General features: G+C 34.4%; 1 protein-coding gene across 3 annotated transcripts in view; it reads left to right on the forward strand.

The window, feature by feature from the left end:
* The window catches only part of LOC106877777 (neprilysin), a 323337-nt gene that overhangs the window by 177021 nt on the left and 123139 nt on the right, over window positions 1-23177 (forward strand). For all 3 annotated transcript variants that reach the window (XR_016242904.1, XM_089356536.1, XM_089356538.1), the window contains 2 exons: window positions 2902-3041; window positions 13087-13189. Coding sequence is in view for 2 of the 3 variants with exons in the window: in XM_089356536.1 (XP_089212662.1) it covers window positions 2902-3041; window positions 13087-13189 (243 nt within the window). In the remaining variant the exon portion in view is untranslated. The remainder of the gene's footprint in view (window positions 1-2901; window positions 3042-13086; window positions 13190-23177) is intronic.

Genomic DNA, 23177 nt, shown 5'->3' on the forward strand with positions numbered 1-23177 from the left:
ATTGTTTCTCTTGCAGTATGAGAAGTTCCCCATCTTGCTGGAAACAGTGTGTTTACTTTGAATGGCCGGTCGCAAAAAAGGTCTCAGTCATGGATACCTGAAAGAGAGAATTTAGGTCAACAAACCGGAGACCCTGGTGCAACCGAAAGAGACCTTAAATAGAGAAATCAGAAAAGTGGGGTCTGAAACTCTCGATGGAGTTATGGTGCACGTTTTGGAAAGAGTGCAGGCATGAAACCGAAAATGGCTGCCATTTAAGCGATATTTTTTTTATATGTGATGTAGTGGTGCTGCAAATCTTGGCATGTGCATATCAATTTCCATTATATCCTTTATATATATTTCATGCATATATTGTAAAGTTATTGAAGTTATTAAAAATTGAAAGTCATCAGTGACTTTTGGTACACCATGCATATATATATCTGTAAAAATATGTGACACTTATTCGGTAACCATGATAAAGCTCCGAGTTTCGGATGACGGGGTGGACGGCGCATACAAGTTCATTACATTCATAAGACTCTTTGACGACAATATGACAAGTCAAGTTCTTTGAAATGGTGACTGCACCAAATCTTTCAGCATTTCCATTGAAACAGGGCTGTGTACTCGGCCTCATCTTGTTCAATTTGTTCTTCACAGAGGTCTTACTTTACACAGGGAACGACCTAGACCTGGGCGTATATATCAACTCTCGCGGGGGTGGCTCTGTTTTTGACCTCTAATCTCTTAATTACAGAACTGTAAGTAAGATACCTCGCCGGAATTATTACTAGATAAATACTGTATTAGTGATTGCCAACATTACCGTTAAATATCGTTGGTGTTATTCTATATTCATTTCAACGACAGGTGCACATAATATAAGCGTACGTAGGTATACATGCATGCAAACGTACAAATAGTCATATATATGTATGTATGTATGTATGTATGTATGCATGTATGTATATGCATATGTATGTTAATTTGTATGTATATATATAAGTATATATATATATTTATATTTATATATATATATATATACATATATATTTACATACATTAAAACACAGACACACATACACACATACATATCTACGAAATAAGTTTGTTCATACACAAATACTCACATATAGATGCATATATATATAAATGTATCCATTAGTGTGTGTCAGTGTACATAGAGAGATAGTGGGAGAGTGGAAGGGAGAGAAATAAATAGATTGAAAAACGTAGAACACATACATATATAATATACATAAGGAATTATATACCTTGATGTTTCTACTGTTCGTTTTTTTTCTTTTTTATGCGATAGCTACAGAATTATCTTTCATATAGTATTCAGCTTCTGCTCTTTGTTTATTTCATAGATGTTATACATTAAACATTTTTTTCTTCGATTGAATACTAGCATCGTATTTACTGATTTGTTGTCTACTTACAGCTTCTTACCTACATCGTTTTCTTTTCTAAGATATATACTGATATATTAGATAAGAAAACTAAACAATTTATATTTTATAGTCAAATAAGAATGTATCATATCACTTTTCACTTGACAGCGAAGGAACATCTGACTAATGGTGATATGTTTGAAAATACACAATGCCAATTAAGGTCTCTGGTGAAAAATAAATTTTACCGTGAGTACAATAAATTGGTTAGATCGAATCCTCGCACTGATTCAGCAAATTTGAAGAGAAACTAAGCAAGCTAAAAGAAAAGTAGAATGAGAAGTCGTGTGGGTAGGTACGTTATGAATGTATGTCAAAATCTGTATATTGTTCATATCATACTGATATAAGTATAAAACAATGTACCATTATTTATATTATTACTCATAATGTGACCAACCAGTGATTGTTATTTCTGGTTTGAGTTATCTTGAGAATCATTCGCGAGACAATTCAAAGCAAATGATATGAACTATTTCAATAATAATTTACATGCTGTCGTTTATTTAACCTTAATTGAATAATTCATTACGGGCTCTCTCGCTGGGCACTGATATTTAGCACTCCGTATGTCGAATGAATCGAACCTAATACGTACGTACTGGGTTCATTTTATATGGCTAAATATTCTTACAGGCCTTTAATGAGAATTTGATACTACATTTTGGCTTGAGAGCGAGGGCAGATCTGAGTAGGGTGATATGCTTGAAAATACACGTCAGGGCCACCGGTGAAAAATGAATTTTACTGCGAGAGTAATAAACCAACTTGGAAGAGAGGCTAAGGCATTAACCACAATTAGCACTTTAAGATTTTAGGAAGGATTATAGGGCAACCTCTGATCCTGTTGCGTGATGTTTAATCCAGGTTGTTTCCGAAGCCTGCGTATTGGAAGCCCCCTAACTGATAACACGATCACTATTAAGAATATCTCCTAATGTAAGCCAGAGAACAAAATTGTTCCTTAGCAGAATTTATGAGCTGCAACTACTATCATTATTTTCTAGGTTTTATAACATGCATTTCGTATGTAATATCCTTATGATCATCTAACGGTAAAGTTTGGCTGTGGACGAACACCGTGAAAGTTTCTTAAATGATCGATTAAGTGTTCGCAGTAGTGAACTAAGGTAGTGGGTCAGCTTCTGAGACTTACCCACGCAGTATTAAAAGCATCCAAAGTACGTTAGAAAGTTTTGACCAAGCCGATCTTAATTCCAGAGGAACGAAACTCTTCAACTATTTACAATATAACATACTTTGTGAAAATGATCATTTTTATTGGATTGAATTTATTAAAGTTCTCCCACATATTACTACATATTTGATTCTCTTTTCTTCGATTTCATTCTCTCGCTCTTACTCTTTCTCTCTCACACACTTTCCCTCTCTCTCCTTCTCGTTCTCTCGCTCTCTCCATGTTTTCTAATTGCTTTTATATTAATCTATTTATGTATAGTTTGACTGGAAGTCATTTCTACAAAAACTACTCAGCATCAATGGCACTAATACCGAACTTCCCAGCACGGAACCTATAATTGTGGAATCCCCCAAATATATTTCCGGTATGATGTCTTTGATTAACCAAACTAATATCAGGTAATTAACTTAAATTTCATAAACTCGTTTTATATTTGCTTTGTTTTAGAGGATTTATGCATTGTTTCTTGATGAGAATGTAGCTGACTAAAAACGGCAACTTTCCTCCCTCACAACAGTGACTAGGCTTATACCACAGAGCAGGTAGACATACGTTTCTAGTTCCAGACCCTAACAGAACATTGGAGGACAATATACGCATAGTTAGTATGGAGTGGAGTCAATACGCACGAGGTTGAGAGGCAAAACATTTAGTACCACACTAAGCAATTTCTAAAATTTTAAGATGTAAAATTATTTCACATTTCCGCACTCTGAAGCGAAAGAAAACATCGAACCCTTACACGTACACATATCACGGCAAACTGATTTATCGAACGCTCCCGTCGAACTCTCATGTCATTGTAAATTGTAGGCAACAAACATACTTGACAAACAGAATCGATGGATTTTCAGGAGCTGCATGGTAGCAGACAAAATACTTTGTAATATTTTGAAAGTCTTTTTTTTCGATCTGTCCCAAACTCGTCGAATCAAATTTGATTTCATCTGATTGTGCAGACCTATTACTATTTCAGCCGTTCTTTGAATTTTCGGAAAATATTATATTTAGTTGATAATTCTCACTGGTCAACTAACTATGAAGAAACACTCTTGATAAAATCCTTGCACATAAGCACCGGCATCGATATCTTCTTTTAAATCAGTATGTCTTAGTGATAAAATAATTTCTCAGAAAGTATGCCAACTTTTCGAAAGAGAGTAGCTCATTGCGTAGCACCATATTTAGTTCATCTCTCCTGTTCGTATGTAATATTGAAGTTCAGAATCTATCTATCTATCTATCTATCTATCTATCTATCTATCTATCTATCTATCTATCTATCTGTCTGTCTGTCTGTCTGTCTGTCTGTCTGTCTGTCTATCTATCTATCTATCTATCTATCTATCTATTTGTATATCTGTTATCTGTCTCTCTCTCTCTCTCTCTCTCCATATATATCGATATGTGCATGCGTGCGTGTGCGTGTGTGTGTCTGTGTGTGCGTGCTTTTGTATGTGTGTGTTTATGTATGTGTTGCATATATATAGTAACATAGATAGATGATATTTTGGTAGCTAGATAGGAAAATGCAATAGTACACCCCCCCCCCCACACACACACGCATAATAATGTTAGACTTTGAGTAGTGTAGTGATGCAAAATGTTTCATAAAGTAAACTTCTATAATTTCTGAACATGAGAAAAAACTTCATCGGTAGGCTAGCATTATGAAGTTTGTTAATATATAATCAGTGTGCAACTATTTCTTTCGTTCTTGTATTTGAAGAATGTTCAGTTTGATTTATTCTATTCTCTTATCTGCCATCAGTAATCTTTCTAACGCGGTTATATTATGCTGTGTTTTCTTCCCTGTAAAGAAATATCGCTAACATGACCACACTACTAGCAATTCATATTATTTGCTGTGCGTGTTTCTTCTTTGCAATCGAATGTTTCATCTTTCAACATATTAACTGAGGTTTCAAGATTTCCTTTTTATCTGTGTGAGAGACATGTATCTATGCACTAAATTCACAGAACATGCTTTACCTCTCATGTCATCACATTATTGTTACTGTATTTCGTTTATAAAAAGGAATTTAAAATTCCATAATTATAATTATAGTTTTTCTGCAATGCTTAAAAAAAATTGCTATTTGATAGTTTAATACACAATTCCTTAAACCAAAATCTCTCCCAGACTTTCTATTATTAGAGAGATTACTAGTTTTTTCAAACGTTATAATTTTATAAAAGTGTAGTCGGACATTATATTTTCTGGTTGGTTGAAACAAAAATATCTTACTGGAGCGTGGAGGTGCAATGTTCATCTAGTGTATAGGTTCAATGACTACCCAACGTCATTATATACATATATGTGCGTGTATCTATATGTGTGCCTGTGTCTATGTCTATGTGTAGTGTGGTGAATATTAGTGGAGCGATGTGTATGTCAAGTATTGTTTGATATTTAAAGTTTAAATTGTTTGAAAGTCATTATAAAGCAAGTTTGAAATATAAAATGAAAGCCGAAGCAATGAAGTCAGAATACTATTTTATTTCAAATTTGCATTTTATAGGCTTTTGTATCTTTTTGGGGAGGCATTTCACATAGGGTAGACAGACTTTGGACAGTTTATCGGTTTCATCCTCTCTTTTCTTCATAATTGGAGTGGAGAGTATGCTTTTGGGGTAGTTGTTGCTTAATAGATTGTTACTGAGCGTGATCATTTCTTCGTGGTGGGCATCACGATCGCTACTTATATTCATTGTTCGATGTTTTAGGCACTGAGCAATCCCTCTCTTTACACTCTATATAGATGGTGGGAGTTGAAGTGTAGGTTATACAAAGGCGAAACATGACGCCCCCTCAAAATAAGGGTAGAGGAACATCGCAAAACTGTGACGCGGGGAGATCTTGGTAAAGCTGATTATGTATGGAAAAACGGAGACCACCTCCCCCCTGTTGGATGAAGTTAAAATAATAGACAGAGAACACCACTGGAAAATACGAAAACACAACAGCCTCCTAAGCAGAACAAGTGCAGATATGAACATAATATGGGAAACGGTATTAAGGAAGGATAGGAGAATATTAAATTTATAAGCCCTAAAATTCACTCCATAGTTGCCCACGGGCATAGGGCGTAGTGGTTAAGAGCGCGGGCTACTAACCCCAAGATTCCGAGTTCGATTCCAGGCAGTGATCCGAATAATAATAATAATAATAATAATAATAATAATAACAACAACATCGAAAACTACTTTAGGGATGAGAACTCAGGTTCGAAATTTCTCCAAGACACCTGGAGGGTGTATCAGCCGAAACGTTGGGTAAACAACAAACAATTAGCAATACCTTATTATCTCAACAACAAACAAGAAGAGGACAAATCCGTCAAATGTAATCTGAATACGTATTTGAAATCTTGAAGAGAATTTTAAAAATAACTTGTGTTGAGGAATCCTGCTGTTATACAGTATTTATCTAAATTCTAAGTCTTTTGTCTCAGTTACATACTAAAACAGCAGTTACTTCTAGGTGAATTGTGTCTCAGATAAGTTAGTTTCCTCTCTATTGAAATTCTCTTGGTTAACTTTGAGGTGTTGAAAACCTCGGGAATGAGAAAGCGTGTTTACTTTGAATTTGAACTTTTAGATTTGTTTATATGTGTTTGAATATTAATTCTTTGCCATGTATTTTACTCTTTTCCAATACATTATATTTACTCTATCCTGTACACTGAACGCTAATCTAACTAACCATGCCTTAATAGTTTTTATGAAACAGAATATTCTCTGCCGATCGGTTCTTCATTGATCAGCTGTTATCTGCAAATTCTTATATAATTTCCTTGTTGAGACGTTGTTATCAACGTATTCATTTATAATTTTCTTAGCAATATCTCATTATCTCCACATTCATACATAATCTGCTCAGTTTTCTGGCGTTACTTGCATGTTGATACATAATTTACTTATTGAACCATCGTTATCTACATTTCCATACATAATTTAGTCAAATATATGAAACGATAATAAAACAATCGTTATAACACTAAATGAAACACATCACCAGGTTAGAATCTCTATACTCCATTACTTGGATTAACCTTTGGGTGTTATATTTGAATTCAGTCGCCTGAATTAATAAAAACCTGAATTTCAAATATCCCTACCATAACAGCTAGGAATATAAAAGTTGATATCAACAGGTTCACGGACTAGTCATGTTTAATAAAAGATAACATATTTACCTAAGTTTTAAAATCATCTTAAATAGTCAGCTTGCGCAGCAATATACCGGTTCCAGTGTTCCTGCTACCTTTGAAATCCAGTCTGGAAGTCGTTTTTGTAAGCGAGTCAATTTGTAATTTGCTGTGGAACTCAGCAACGGTGTTAAAACGGTGAAATTTGAACTGTCTTTTCATCTTGGAGAAATAGATGTCCATAACTATTGAATTTGGTCAATAGACCGAGTGCAAAGCGATACTATGTTGTTTTGTCGAGAAACTCACGAATGAGGCGAGCTCGATGACAGTGCATTATCGTCGTGAAGAAACAAATTTTTAGCGCTCCACAAGTCCAGATGCTTTTGACGAATGCTTCGCAGTATAACTCTTAATTGTCGGTTCGGCCCTGGTGGATCGAACTCTCGATGCCCAATACCATATTTCCGAGGGTGGCGTTGGTGGAAGGTCTTCCAGATCGCTCATCATCTTCCAGCGACGTTCTTCCGCCCATGCCACTCAAAACATTGCGTACAACCCAGTGCTGTAATCTTGTCGAAATACTCTCAATGTCTCCGTAGCAAACATCCCAAGATTTTCGTAAAATTTCACGTTGGCTCTCTGTTTCTGTCCATGACAAAATCGCAGACTATAGCATTCACGTGACCACATACACGCGAATTTAATAACTTGTGAATTCAATACAGCAATATAACTCGGCTCACCGCCTCATGAAGCTCCCTACCAGCTCACACCTAGCACCGGTTGGCGCGCTATAGCTCAAGACCTAGAACATTCTTATAGCACCTCGAATTCCTTTGAACTGCAGTCATTTAGACCATATCTACACCGTTCTCTTTCATCTCCAGCGAAAGAAGCTTACTCATAGCGGCTTCATGTTGAACTTAGTATATGAGCTCTTCTGGTTCCTAAAAATCAATGCCCTGAAGATATTATGACACACTATATTTCCCCTACCAAAGTGCACTCTTCCACTATGCGTGCCTACTCGCTTTTCTATCCACTAATTTTGTCCATGGGATTTCTCTTATTCCTCATATGTGTAAGAGTGTTGATGTTGGCAGAGCGTCAAACACTGTACGGGACTGAAAAGAAATGCACTGAGACTCCAGTTTTGAAAGTTCGTGTTATGCAGACTTTTACTTGATAGGGCCCAAAATAAATCTAAAAAGAAGAAAATTGACTAAACACGATTTACTATAACTATTAACATATATTCTCAAATAAAAACACTCACTCCTGCATAGAGTATGCTAGCGTGTCGATGTATAACTAATAGGAAAGCAGCTAGCATTGAATACTTATGTTCAGTATTTGGATATATTTTCATTGATAACATGAACTCGATTTTTATAAAGGAAAATGATTTAAATATAAAAGAGGAAGGAAAGTAGAAAGGAAAATGTTATATTTACTATGTTTAATTCATTTATGTAGCACAAAGAGTATGCTTTGATATGTAAATGGTGAAGAAGATTGTTTTTTCTTCAGAAAGAATATGACAAAACAACATTTGTTGTAACGTTAGGGAAAAAAGCCATTTAGGTGCTAATGGTATTTACCAATCGAAGCGCATTCTTTTAAAAGATTGTTCGGCAATATTATATTATCTATAGAAGCAATTCATCATGGTTAGAAAAAATAGATTCATCATGAATAATAACGATGTTGGATATATAACCTAATAATATTCCACATACATTTCTGGAGCGTTTCTAATGATAGAAAAATAAATCACGGTAGAATTGGTAGGCCTGAAAATATACAAATCATTGCTTAGTGTTGTTAAAACGTAACATTGTTTCTCGATGGTGATTAAATATAACATAGTAACATATACATATTACGTAACACATACATAATAATCATTGTACTGCCAAGGAAAGGAGAATTATTTCTACTTGTTTATCTATCCATCTAAATTGTTTTCATTTATATGCCTATATATCCTTTTGTATGTCTGTGTTTGCGTGCCTTTATATATATACATACATACATACATACATATATATATATATATATATATATATATATATATATATATATATATATATATTGATATATGTATATATATATAAATATATATATATATATATGAATATATATATATATTTATATATATATATATATATATATATATATCAACTTATATATATATATATATATATATATATATATATATATATATATATATATATATATATATATATATATATATATATATATAAACGTATTTATATTTATATATATTTTTATAAGTCTATCGTTTTGGGATCATGTTCACATGTGGCTAAAAATTTACGTTTTTTGTTACCCCAAGATCACAGATAGAACTTGCTTTTTATATTGTGTCCACGTACAGTTTTTCATCTCTCTATACATGTTATATATATATTTTTACATATTTTTTTACATACTTATAGGGAAATATTTTAATATTTTTATTGCCTTATATATTTTTACACCTTTTTTCCTGTATTTTACCTTCCACTCTGAATTATTCTTGTGCATGTGCGTATATATACGTCTATATGAAATTGTTGTGCCCGGGCGCATGTGTGTATGTGTGTGCGTGTGTGCAGTTACGCGAGTGTAAGTGAGGGTATGTACATATAGGATACATGCTTTTTAGACGTGCGTTTGAATATAACTGTGCGCGTATGGTTACGTGCATGTGTACAGGGATGTGTGCACGCGTGTGTATTTGAATATAAGTGTGCATGTGTGTGTGGATTTCTAAACGTGCACATGCATGGTTGCATATATATATGTGCATGCATTTGACGTATGTGTTGGTGCGCATGTGTGTGTTTCCTGCAAGTCTGAGTGAACATATGCATATAGGCACATGTGGGCGGGTGTGCGTACGGGCATGTGTATGCGTGTAAATTTGCGTACACGCGATTGTTATGAGCTTTCTTACTCCTTTACCTTTTACTTTTTACTGCTACTCTTTCGGTTTTTCCCTTAGTTAACGTTCATTCTAATAGTGCTTTAGTATTAATAACAGTCATTTAATTAGATAGTAATTTCCCTTTGTTTAACGGTCATTTTCATAGCATATTTTAATTTCCTCGATAACTGAAGAGATGCCGATACTCGGTTATAATGTCTTACGTTTAAGCTGGTTCCAATACATTTCCCTGAGGAGAAGTTTACATTTTTAACGTCGCCGATTCCAATGGATCCCATTAATTGTAATTCTTCGAAACATATATCGGAATAAAAGTATGCAGTTATAACATGCGTTTACTCCATTCTTTAAATTAATATATACTCAAATACCCAAAATATCAAGGAGTTTCTGCCTCACTAACAGGAGTTACACCACAGTTATTTTGTGATCTTTGCTACCCTGGTATCTATTAACCCATTTATTTTATCCGAATTATTTTTAATAGGAGAAAATAAATACATATAATTAAATATATTTATATATATATATATATATATATATATATATATATATATATATATATATATATATATATATATACTTATATACATAGTTATATTTATATATATATTTCTACACATATTTCTATATATATATATTTATATATATATACATATTTTTATGTATATATATATATTCATATATCATATATCATATATATATATATATATATATATATATATATATATATATATATATATATATATATATATATATATATATATATTTATATATATATGTTTACATATATATATATATTTATATATATTTTTAATATCTAGTTTCAACTCTCCCGAGCTGTGGCCATGCTAGGGCACCACTATTTAGTGTTGCTACATAATTTTACTTCACGAATGCTTTTTAGGAATTGACATTCGGTGCATGAGGTAGTGTGATCCCGCTGCCCATAACTGCAGCTCCTGCAGCGAAGTTGGTTCATCTGCGTCCAGCTGTATTTTGAAGACACCTACATCCACCCCATGCAGGTCTCACAGGTCCTTCAGTTGGATATTGAAGAGCTGGTGACATCTGAAGCCCAGTATCGTGTCCTACATCTCGATGGCAAATTTGTAGTTCTTGGCTCTATGATGTAGCGCCCAGTTCTCGTATATGTGTAATTTACGATGCCAAAGTTTGGGGCAAGTCCTTCCAGGATCTTCCAGATGTATATTATAGCATATCCTTCTTGCCTACGCTGTAAGGAATAAAGTCTTAATCTCTTGAGTCTTTCCCAGTAGCTTATATGTTGCATAGAGGCTCTCTTCTTTTTGTAGCTTCGTTGGATTGCTTCTAGTTCTGAGATTAATTTGACAATGGTTGGTGACCATAGCTGAGAGCAATAGTCAAAGTTTCTGAGGACAAGTGTCCTCCAGAGGACCACCATGGTTTCCTGATCTTTTATTCTAAAAGTTCTAAGAATCCACTCGGTCAGTCGCCTGCATTTCATTGCCAATTTAGCAACATGCACATGGAAAGATGCATTATTACTTATGTAAATGCCCATGTCTCGCACTGACTGTGCGTCTAGGATTGCAATCCCTCCGGGTCCATTTTATTTAATGTGTATTGCATTTAGTCTTGCATGCTGATAGAACAAGGCTTGAAACTGTTCAGCATTAAACTGCATGCTATTCTTTTCAGCCCACTTGTATATTTCATCCAGTTCACATTACAGGTGCATAATGTCTTCAGGATTCTGTATTACCTGTGAGACTTTTGTATCATCTGCATAACTTGTGATCCTGGCACTCTGTGTGGCTGAGGGCATGTCTGAGGGGGTCATTACGAACAGTAGTAGTCCCAGAACAGTGCAGAACACCACTCACTATTTGCGTGTCATTGGAGGTGGCGACATTGGCTACTACCACCTGACATCTATCCTTCAGAAAGTCATGAAGCCATTCTCCCAATTTCCCAATTATGCCCAGATCACGCAGTTTGTGACATATCATTCCATGATCGACTTTGTCAAAGGCCTTTGCAAAGTCGAAATATATCCCTTCCACATATGAGTGGTTGAGCAGCTGTTTCAGCACTCAGTCATAGTGATGTAAGAGCTGAGTCAAGAAGCTTCTTCCTGGTGGGACACCATGTCATTGCATACCAATGCCCGGGGTTAATACGGGTTACGGATACCGTTAGTATATACGGATATTTTATCCCTTAGTCGGTTATTATAACCGCTAACTCTGTTTACATATATATACATATATGAGTATGTGTATATATGTATGTATGTATGTATGCATGCATGCATGTATAAATGCATGAATAAACAGTACACGCATATATTCATGGTCTTTTCAGATAGTGACTGATAAATACTTTTTCGTAATGAATTCCTGTTTACAGTATTGCTTGAATCAATCAAAAGAAAATCTACCGTATATTTCAAAAAAAGAAAGAAGTCAGATATTTAATTCAATAAAGCTTGTGAATAATGGAAGAACATTGAATTTTATGCAATGAAATCAATATTCAAAGAAAAGGTTGAGAGAAAATGATATATCGTATAAAAATATATTTTCACGCGTTATTTGTAATTCCACCAAATGGTGATTTGCTAGAATCTGATAATGCTTTCTGTGTATTGAAAACTTGAACGCGGTTTAAGTTTAGTGTTGTTCTTCTTAACTGTTTTCCAGTTAATTAGTTTTTAGATTCTTGAGGAGAAACATGTTTTGTTCTGCATTGTCTTTGATCACAGTTAGCTTAGAAGCCACAGCCTAAGCTTTCAGTTCTTAAGACTTTGGTATCAACAAGAAATGACAGGAAAGCATAACGTTATATTGAAACATATTCCCCAGGTGTATTTTGTCCTGTTGTTAAATAGCATTTTTACCACTGGAAAAATTAGCAGAAAGATCCAACAATAGATTCGCTAGCCGTTCTGAGACATTTTGTTAAAACTCAGCATGTGCCCTGCACTACACTATCGTTAATATTTATAGAAGAACGTTAGAAAGCGGTTCATAATACGATTGCGCAAACTGTACTTCTGTATATATATATATATATATATATATATATATATATATATATATATATATATATATATATATATATATATATATATATGTATGTATGTATATATATATGCATATAGATATATATATACACAAACATATATATACATACTTACGTGTGAGTGAACACACACATACGTAAGTATGTATACACACGCGTATGTCTGCGATTATTTGCCTTTAAACGTCATGAATGTTGTAGTATATTCATGTGTAATATTGAGTAAGTATATTACATTTCAATTGCTATGGTTTTTATGTTTTTCAGAACTCTTCAGAATTACATTAAACTATCTACAATAATGTATTACCAAAGTTCACTTGGAATCCGTTACCGTACCAGCTCATACATAAGTTCCAAAAATATCAAGGTTAGAAATGATTCATAAATCGCCTAGAAATATAATGCAATAATCTTTTGTTATATGTTTCGCACCTTTTTATATCTTAATAGCTATTATTTCATTTCTCTTCAATTCTTTTTATGATTTTACCACATCAACGCCTTTTATTTTTCTGTTTTCTCACTCATATCGAACGTTATTATATTTTCTCATTCTGTCATTTCTCATTACATACGCCCATCGTATTTAAAAAAGAGCAAGAAGACTTTTAATTTTTGCATAGCTATTATTTTCAAGGAAGTAAATCTATTGGTATTATCCTATAAAATTCTTGGAATTATCCCTTCATATCTATAAGTAATGGAAAAACATTATCTTCACAGAAGAACGTATTCTTAAAAACAATATAATGTATTGCGTTGAATTTCTCATCTTTGTTGCATTACTACTGAATCAAAAGAAGACAATACAAAAAAGATGGAATTGAAAAACATATGGAACGAAACACAGCTGAATTTTTTTAATAAAGGAAATTATTGCAAAGAGCTCCTTCCCCTCCTTTTCTTTTCCTTATCATTCTCATCAGCACGATTATTTTTATTACTTCATTTCCGCACAGCAGATTTGACATGGAAAAACTCCCAGCATCGGGCTACATCAAATAACCTTAGATATTGAGAAGCTTTCTTAGTGTCATAACTGTCCCAAATAATACTGTTTTGGGAACTGCACTGAACTAGATTTTATGCCTATTTCTTCTATCCGTCTGTTCAAACTTATTGACAAGTTCTTCATGCACTTATAACCACAGGGAAGTATGTTGTCTGCATTTTCGGTAGCCTTTGTAGCTCAATAGCTAGGTCTTGATACTTTCCCCATACCTCTCACATTAACTTCATTTTCATTTTACACTATAAAATCATTTGCCTATCATTTTGTAGTCACGTTCTCTATTACAACTAAATCAAGCATTCTGGCTTCTATTGCAGGATTATAAAACCCTGCAACATCCTGTAGTCCTTAATTTCTAACGCTTTTCTAGGTTCCGGCTTATACCACCTATCAGCATTCCGAAACTTCAACTTTCTACATAGGTTCCAGTGAACAATTTCCCCTAGGATACTATGTTTTTCCTTGTATTCCTTCTGAGCCAGCATACTATGTTCGCTATCTATATGAGTAACACTTTCGTCATAGCTTTGTTGCTGTTCTCTCAGTACCCTACGTAATACATTTCCTTAACCAATATCCTTGAACTAAATCCGTCTTGGGTCGTCCAGTTCAGGATTCTTCCTCACACTTTGCTCATTAATACACTAGCTATCTTCAGATTTGGCTACCTCTTAATAACTTGAGTATCCTAAATGGCACTCCAGAACTATCTAGCTTCTTCTGTATTAGGCTTTTCATCTTCAGTACTTTCTTTGATAATATATATTTGGTTATAAAATCTTTTCTGGTCTATCTCAAACAATCTGTTCTATTGATACTCATATATTCAATTCTAATATCTCGAAAGCTTACATGTTATCGCTATAATACGCGGTTTCAGCTCTTACATGACTTTCAGAAATCCTTTATCTTTGACTGAGTATGTATTCTCAAGGGAAGATTTAATTCATGTTTCTCATCTTGTCCTGTTTTCCGGCTTCTGCTCTACACAGATCTTGTGATTAAGTCTTTATATTCTAATTTCCTTTACCATATCAGCGCCTACCTAATCTTTCATTAAGGAAAAGTAGGCAAGCGTGGTAAACAGTTTCATAATAGATACAACTCCTGCTTAGTGTCACCTATATTTTTAGTATGAATCCCACAGATAATAAAATCTTTCTGTTATATCTAGCAACTTACTTCTATTAACATCGTTTAATTCCGGTAATCGTTTTCTTTCTCCCAATTCATTTGTTCCTGAAAATCATCTAGGATTGTCTGATCATCCTCTTTTAAGGTGCAGGTGTCAGTTTTCCGTTCATCAATCGTAGTGCTACTATTTATTCCTGTAGAATCTTCTTCCTTGGCTTGAACTATATCACTAATGCATCTTGATTCATCCTAGTCTGCGTTGATACGTTGTGATACTTCTTGCATTTTCTTTTATGATAATCTTGCGATATCTTGTACCTCTAATTCTGTTAACCACTTAATGTTAGGCTGTTCCACTAGTCTCCTCTCTGGTACCCCAAATATATGTTTCCTCTAAGCACTTACTTTGCGTTCACTTTTCAAGTAACACGACTTCAAGACACTTTCCTTCTCCATTTTCTCCTCATTACTCGATTATATACAGAAGCTGTCTTCTTAGAATAGCGACTGAGATTCGTTTGTATCTGTACTGAACAACAGCAACAGCCCAGCGGGAGGTCTTCCCTTTCAGGTACAGCCTCATTCCTCCTATTACCATGAGAGTTGCTGTTTAAACTCGTTTCTCATAAACTAATGTAATATTCTTGAGTGTGTGTGTGTGTGTGTGTGTGTGTGTGTGTGTGCGCGTGCGTGTTTATCATGACAGCATCACCATGCGTCTAATGTTTTTCCGTTTACGTGGTAAATTATTTAGTTTTGGGGATTCTATCTGATTAAATGTATACACACACGCCCACATCCTCGCATATATATAAATATATATATATATATAAATATAAATATATATATATATATATATATATATATATATATATAGACGCACACACACGAACACTTATGTAAGGATAAACAGTGAATATATATATATATATATATATATATATATATATATGTGTGTGTGTGTGTGTGTGTGTGTGTGTGTGTGTGTGTGTGTGTGTGAGTGTGTATGTATATATATATTGTGCTGCTTCGTTCGTAGACTTCCATGTTTTTATTCCACCTGCGCTTCTTTCTCTCAGTAAATAATTGTTTTGTTAATGGGTTTATTTCTCAGTGTAGCTTATTTTCATATATAGATTGTAGATGCTATCGTGAGATTGTTTAATTTTAATTTGTTTTCCTTTCTTGTTGAAATTTTCACAAGTTTATTTTGTTTCTGCCGTACTTTGTTTTTTATCGCTTTGTCTTAGTGTTCGTTTCACTTCATTATTATTATTATTATTATTATTATTATTATTATTATTATTATTATTATTATTATTATTATTTCTTCTTTTTGTTGTTAAGATGGCACTTGCTAATTTGTTTAGCAGGAGTGTCTTCTTGAGGTTTGTTGACAAGTCTTCGTAAATCTCAAGAATCTTTCTGAGGAACTCTTGCAGGAAATAGGAAGATACTTTCACTTTCTAAAATAACGTTTTATGCATTGTGCCATTTATCTCAGGTGTAATTGCCCTTTTAGTCTTCCAAAAACTCTTTCGCTCCTTGGTTACGACATGGTTTTTGAATTGCATTGTATCTGACGAAGATCTGCAAGAATCGTTAGCGCGTCGGAAGAAAATGCTTAGCATCATTTCTCTCACCTCATCAACTTGAGTGCAAAAGCTGCCCACTTCACATGTGGTTGATATAATCGGCTATCTTAGTCAGATTGCTGGCTTTGTACCAACATTTTAAATGTGATCGTTATCATCGTCATTATTTTGTAGCCCTATGGTGAATATTTTATTGTAGTTTACTAGTTGTATAAGCATCCACCAACTTCACTTCGTTGTATATAATCTTTCGATGCCAGATCTTTAGTATGATCATTAATTTTCTATTTTTCCCATCTAGATAAGATAGTTCATTTTGTGTCCAGTTAAGAACTTGTAAGTGAAGCATCAAAAATACTGATAACTACTATCTTATTTTCCACATTCACATCTGTTTTAAATCGAATATAATATTCATTCTTCGTCTTCTCTTTCATGTGTGTGTGTTGTATGCTACCCAGTTCATTGAGTCCTAAGTATTGGAATGTCTGGGTTTGTTCTCTTATTTATCCTACTTTATATAGTGTGATATTGTCACTCTTAATTAGTTTCCTCTTTGAAAGATTAATTTAGAAAAATTCTCTAGGCAGAAAATCATTATTAATTCTTAGGTAAATTCAACCATTCTCTGTACAAATGTTTGTCGTTTTTGTTGTTGTTGTTGTTGTTGTTGTTGTTGTTGTTGCTGTTCTTCTTCTTCTTCTTCTTCTTCTTCTTCTTCTTCTTCTTCTTCCTCTGTTATTATTATTATTATTATTAAAGCAGCGAGCTGGCAGAGTTCATAGCTCCTCGGACAGAATGTTTAGCAGCATCTAATCCGTCTCTTTACGTTCTAAATTTAAAAGACAGCGTGGTCAACTTTGCTTCCAACCTTTTGGGTTCGAAAAACTAATGTAACAGTCAAACAGAAGATGGAGATGTGGAATAGATTCTACCTGTGAAAATAGCTGGCCTTCTGCATTAATGAGTTACAATAGTTGGTGGACTGACTTTTGAATTTCTTTGGGTTTTAACCATTCTTAATTCAAGATTAAGCCTTAAACGAACTGTTAAAATGGTCAGAAATCTATTTCACACCGAAGGTTGTGACAAAACTGAAGTTCAGGTATATATAAAAGACGTCTTGTATCTGCTAACAATCATTCAGTCTAGACACTGGACAGTGAGAAAATAAGAAGAAACATTCAGAAATGCGAGGAAATGTCATAGACAAAAATGGAACGACAACAAAAAAAAAAAAGGAACGAAATCAAGAAACTTAAGGTTGTAGAAAAATCAGCTGATATAGAACAAAATAAGAGAAAATTTGTGAGAGCTTGCAAGGCAGCAGCTCAATCGTTAATGCGTCCTAATATTCAAGAAGGAAAACCTGTCCATGTGTTTAAATCTGGTAACAGTTTCAGATCGGGAATTCTGTAGTGTGTTGGAATTGTTGGATCTAAGAAGAATATGAAATCTTTCTGCTACGCATAATTTGCATTTGTAGATCCATTAATATATGATTTTGATTTTTGAACACGATTCTCTACTTGATTGTGTGTGGTGTGAAACTAGTTAGCGAACTTAGCTGCATTCATTTTGTTGACGTGGAGTAAAGAATAAAGGTGGTTTAGATAATATTTTGGAAATCGCCTTCCCGTTACCAGCTGTAATATTTCTTTTCAACTGATTTTTCTTGAGGCATTGCTATTTCCTCTGCCTCGAATATGACAGATATTTTCATACACGCCTACTCTAGTGTGCAAATTTCAAGGTCTTCACATCTACAACTAGGAGTGGGCTTTCGGCGATTTTTACGAGATATTGGAACAGCAGCTGCATCAATTTTTAATCAGGCGGTTGTTAAAATTCTTCCTCTTCCAGAATTTTCCATTTATTGGGAAATGTTTATCAAAAAGACATTGGAATTTCTTGCCTACGATAGTCTTAACATTCAGAAAAAGGGAAGGGCGAAATAAATTGATATTCTATGCCAATTTTTATATTTATTTCTGTGATCTAGATTTTTAATTTTAAAGTTTTAATATATAAGGCATAAACAGGGTCTGAAAGATTTCTTGAAGATACATAGCGTATTATATAATTATACAGATTTAAGTTGTAATAAAAGCATGAAACTATTAGTAGCGCTTTCGGGTGTGTATTAAATCGATATTTATTTCTCACTGGATGGGGTACATCTGTTGTTAAGTCTACCTATATTGAATCTATCTATCTATCTATCTATTAGTCAATCTATCTGTCTGTCTGAATATCTTTCCATCTCTATTTATCCCTCTCACACACAAATACCACACACAATCACCTACACGCACAAACACCACACACAAACACCGCACACAATCACACACACACGCACACAAATATATATTCTTCATATGCGTGTGTTTGCAATCGATGTCTTAACTTTGATTATGTTCCGTTATTAATTATCAATCCTACTTAGTTAATGCTATATTATTTTAGACAATTGTATGTCTGTCTTTCGGAATGTGTTATCATCAAGATATTTGATGTGGCTTTATTTCCTATTAAAAATTAATATAAGGTAGTTGCATAGGTTAGTGTTTACTATGTGAAAATGTTTGATTTTGTCATGTAGATATTGGACTATTTTTATTTTAATTTCCGACATATTCCACGCCTGATTATAGAAAAATTCAGAAATCAATATCTCACTATTTCACTTATTTACATCACTTATTTATCAGTGAAAGTTAATTCTCATCTCCAATGTATTTACGTCTTGTCATTTAATCTTTTTTCTAACTTGAAGATATTTTCTTCCCACTCTGTCTGTTTCTTTTAATGTACATACATTCATACTTACAAACATAGATACTTAATCATGTATATCTTTTACTTTCTTTCCTCTTACTAGTTTTAGTCATCTGACTGCTGCCATGCTGGAGGATTGCCATGAAAGGTTTTAGTGGAACAGATCGAACTTAGGACTTATTTTTTAGAATCTTAATACTTATTCTATTGGATAATTTTGCCGAGCCGCCAGCTTAGGACGTAAACACACCATCACCAGTTGTCAAGCAGTGGTGCTGGAGAAACTGAGACACAGACACCAGAGCACACATATAAATACGCACACACAATACACACACATGTGCGCATACACACATGCACACACACGCACATACACACAAACAAACACGCAGAAAAGCAAAGACACAGTCAGACAGACAGACACACACACACATATAGGACGAGCTTCTTTCAGTTCCGTCAACCAAGTTCATCTCTTACAAGGTTCTGGTCGATCTTAGGCGATAGTTGAAGACACTTTCTACTGCGCAGTTAGATTCAATCGGGAACCATGTTGGTTCGGATGAAAATTTCTTAGCACAGACACACATATATATATATATATAAATATATATATATATATATATATATATGTATATAAATATATAAATATATATATATATAAATATATAAATATATATATATATATATATATATATATATATATATATATATATATATATATATATATATATATATATATATATATATATATATATATATATATATATATATATATTTATATATTAGAAGACAGTTGTAATTCACTTCAAGCAATGTACTTCGGAAATATGAGAAATGATATGGCAATCAGAGTAAAAAGTCTAAAAAGCATTTATTTACTTTACGTATACATACCCATCCTCGGAAGGATAGAGATAAAGAAATGTAAACCTATGTTTATAATGCCTTTAAAATAGCCCCATCGGTAGAAACCTCACTAAGTCCCGTTAGTATGCAGGCAACAGTAGCCTCCGAACTTACAGTGAAGCAGGTGACATAGAGTTGAGAGTTAAGGCGGTTATAACTGGCTAGTGTAGGTGGTCGGCTCTCGTAGTAGAGGTGGCTTTTTCAACATACTCGTTGAAATAAAGTGAGTTAGTAACCGTTCGACTATCCAAAAAACAGCATCTACGTAGGTCCACATTTTCTTTCTGAAGGTGGGTCTTCGTCATGAAATATATGTAGGATTTTCAACTTTCCTCTCTGCATTTGGTAGGAGGTTTTCGAATTTTTTGTGTATTTTATACACACAAACACACACACACACACACACACACACACACACACACACACACACACACACACACACACACACACACACATATATACATATATATATGTATATGTATATATATATGCATACATATATATACATATATATATATATATATATATATATATATATATGTATATATATATATACATGCATACATACACACACACACACACACACACACACACACATATATATATATATGCATATATATATATATATATATATATATATATATATATATATATATATATATTTACATACATGCATGTATATATGCGTGCTTATATACACATCTGCAGAAACTACAAGAATAAATGCAAGCGCTAATTTATAAAAACATGTGACATATTAATAAAAATCTGTAAATGTACAACCATCCAGATATCTACATACATATATCAAATATATACATACATATATCTACACATATATATATATATATACATAATACATATATATATATATATATATATATATATATGTGTATATATATATATATATTTATTTATTTATTTATGTGTTTCAGCCAAGTGGCTGCGGTCATGCTGGTGCATCACCGTGATTTTCACGTTCCTTGCATGGCTCTTCTCCCCCACCTGACATGGTCCAATCAAGAGTTTTGATGGCACATCTGGTGTATAAGAGAATTTGACATAGCTGCCCTAAACTGCGTCTCATTACGAGCCATTGGTTCGTCTGGTATCGTGGAGAGGAAAGCGTCAAGTTTCGTCTTGAAGACCTCCGCATCCATGTCTTGCATGTCTCTCAAATGTTTTGGCAAGGCATTGAAGAGCTGAGGTCCTCTGAAACCGAGGCTGCTGCAGTATCTCGTTCTTATGTGAGATGCAGTGGACGGTACCTTTGGCACCATGCAGTGGCGACTCGTGTGGGCATTCCTGTAGTACTTGATACCAAAGTTTGGCACCAGTCCTTCCAGTATTTTCCATATGTATATTATTACATATCTCTCCCGCCTGCGCTCCAGGGAGTAGAGACCTAGTGCCTTCAGTCGCTGCCTGTAGTTCATCTGTTGGACTGTGGCAATCTTGTTTGTATAGTGCCGCTGAATTGCCTCGAGTTCTGCTGTCCGGTTAACACTGTGTGGTGACCACAACTGAGAGCAATAGTCTAGGCGGCTCAGAACAAATGTCTTCCATAGAGTCAACATGACGTGTTGATCCCTTGTACGGAATGCCCTCAGTATCCACCCTGCCAGTTGTCTGCACTTTGCTGTCAACTTGACAATGTACATGTGAAATGATGCATCACTACACATGTTGATGCCCAGATCTCTCACTGTTTGTGGTTCTGGGATTGCAGTACCTCCAGGCCCTGTGTATGCCAGTTGGGAGGTACTTGTGGTCTTGTAGCGCAGTACTTGAAATTTTTTTGCATTGAACTGCATATTATTTTGCTCTGCCCACTCATATATTGCACTTAGGTCATTCTGCAGGCTTACAATATCATCAGGATTCTTTATTGCCTGAAATATCTTTGTGTCATCAGCATAGCTAGTGACAGTGGCTCTCCGAGTGACCGTGGGCATGTCCAGAAGGGCCACTATGAACAGTAGTGGCCGCAGAACAGTTCCTTGTGGAACACCGCTCAATATTTGTGTTTCTCTAGATAGTTCTTCATTGGCTGTAACTGTCTGACTTCTACCATTCAGGAAGTCATGCAGCCACTCTCCTAAGTTACCAGCTATGCCAAGGTTTCGCAGCTTGTGACGTATCAAGCCATGATCAACGTTGTCAAAGGCTTTTGCAAAGTCGAGATATATCACATCAAAATTTAAATGGTCAAGTAGCTGCTTCAGGACCCAGTCATAATGCTGCAAGAGCTGCGTGAGGCAGCTTCTACCTGGACGGAAACCATGCTGGGTCTCATTCAGCAAGTCATTTTCTTCTAGGAACGCAATCAATCTCCTTCTGACAATTCGTTCCATGACTTTGCTAATATGTGAAGTCAGAGAGATGGGCTTGTAGTTCCCAGCCTCTGCTCTGCTTCCACCTTTATGGATAGGACATATGGTGCCTTCCTTCAGCTTTTTGGGAAGTTTACCATTTGCAAGGAAACTCTGGAATAGTATCTGGAGTGGTCCTGCTAATTCTTGTTTACATGACTTTAAGAGGACAGCTGGGAAACCATCGGGGCCAGTTGCCGAATTTGAGCTCATTTCATTTATGGCAGCTATCACATCCTCAATGTCGATGTAGGTAATGGATGCAGTCCCCTTCTGCTGAGTGCTATTGTCAAAGAAATCAGCTGGGTTCTTTATCTGCATGTGACTCAGAGGAGAGGTGAAGACACTCTTGAATTGTATACTGAGCACTTCACTTATCCATGTGGGATCTGCAGTCAGTGAGCCATTAGGCAGGAATAGGGGTCATATCTTATACTGCACCGTATATACATATATACATGCATATAAATATACATATATAAATGCATACACATATATACACATATACATGCATACATACATATACATATATAGATACATACATATATGCATACA

The sequence above is a fragment of the Octopus bimaculoides genome, chromosome 8, assembly GCF_046866305.1.
Source record: "Octopus bimaculoides isolate indiv1 chromosome 8, ASM4686630v1, whole genome shotgun sequence".
NCBI lineage: Eukaryota > Metazoa > Mollusca > Cephalopoda > Octopoda > Octopodidae > Octopus > Octopus bimaculoides.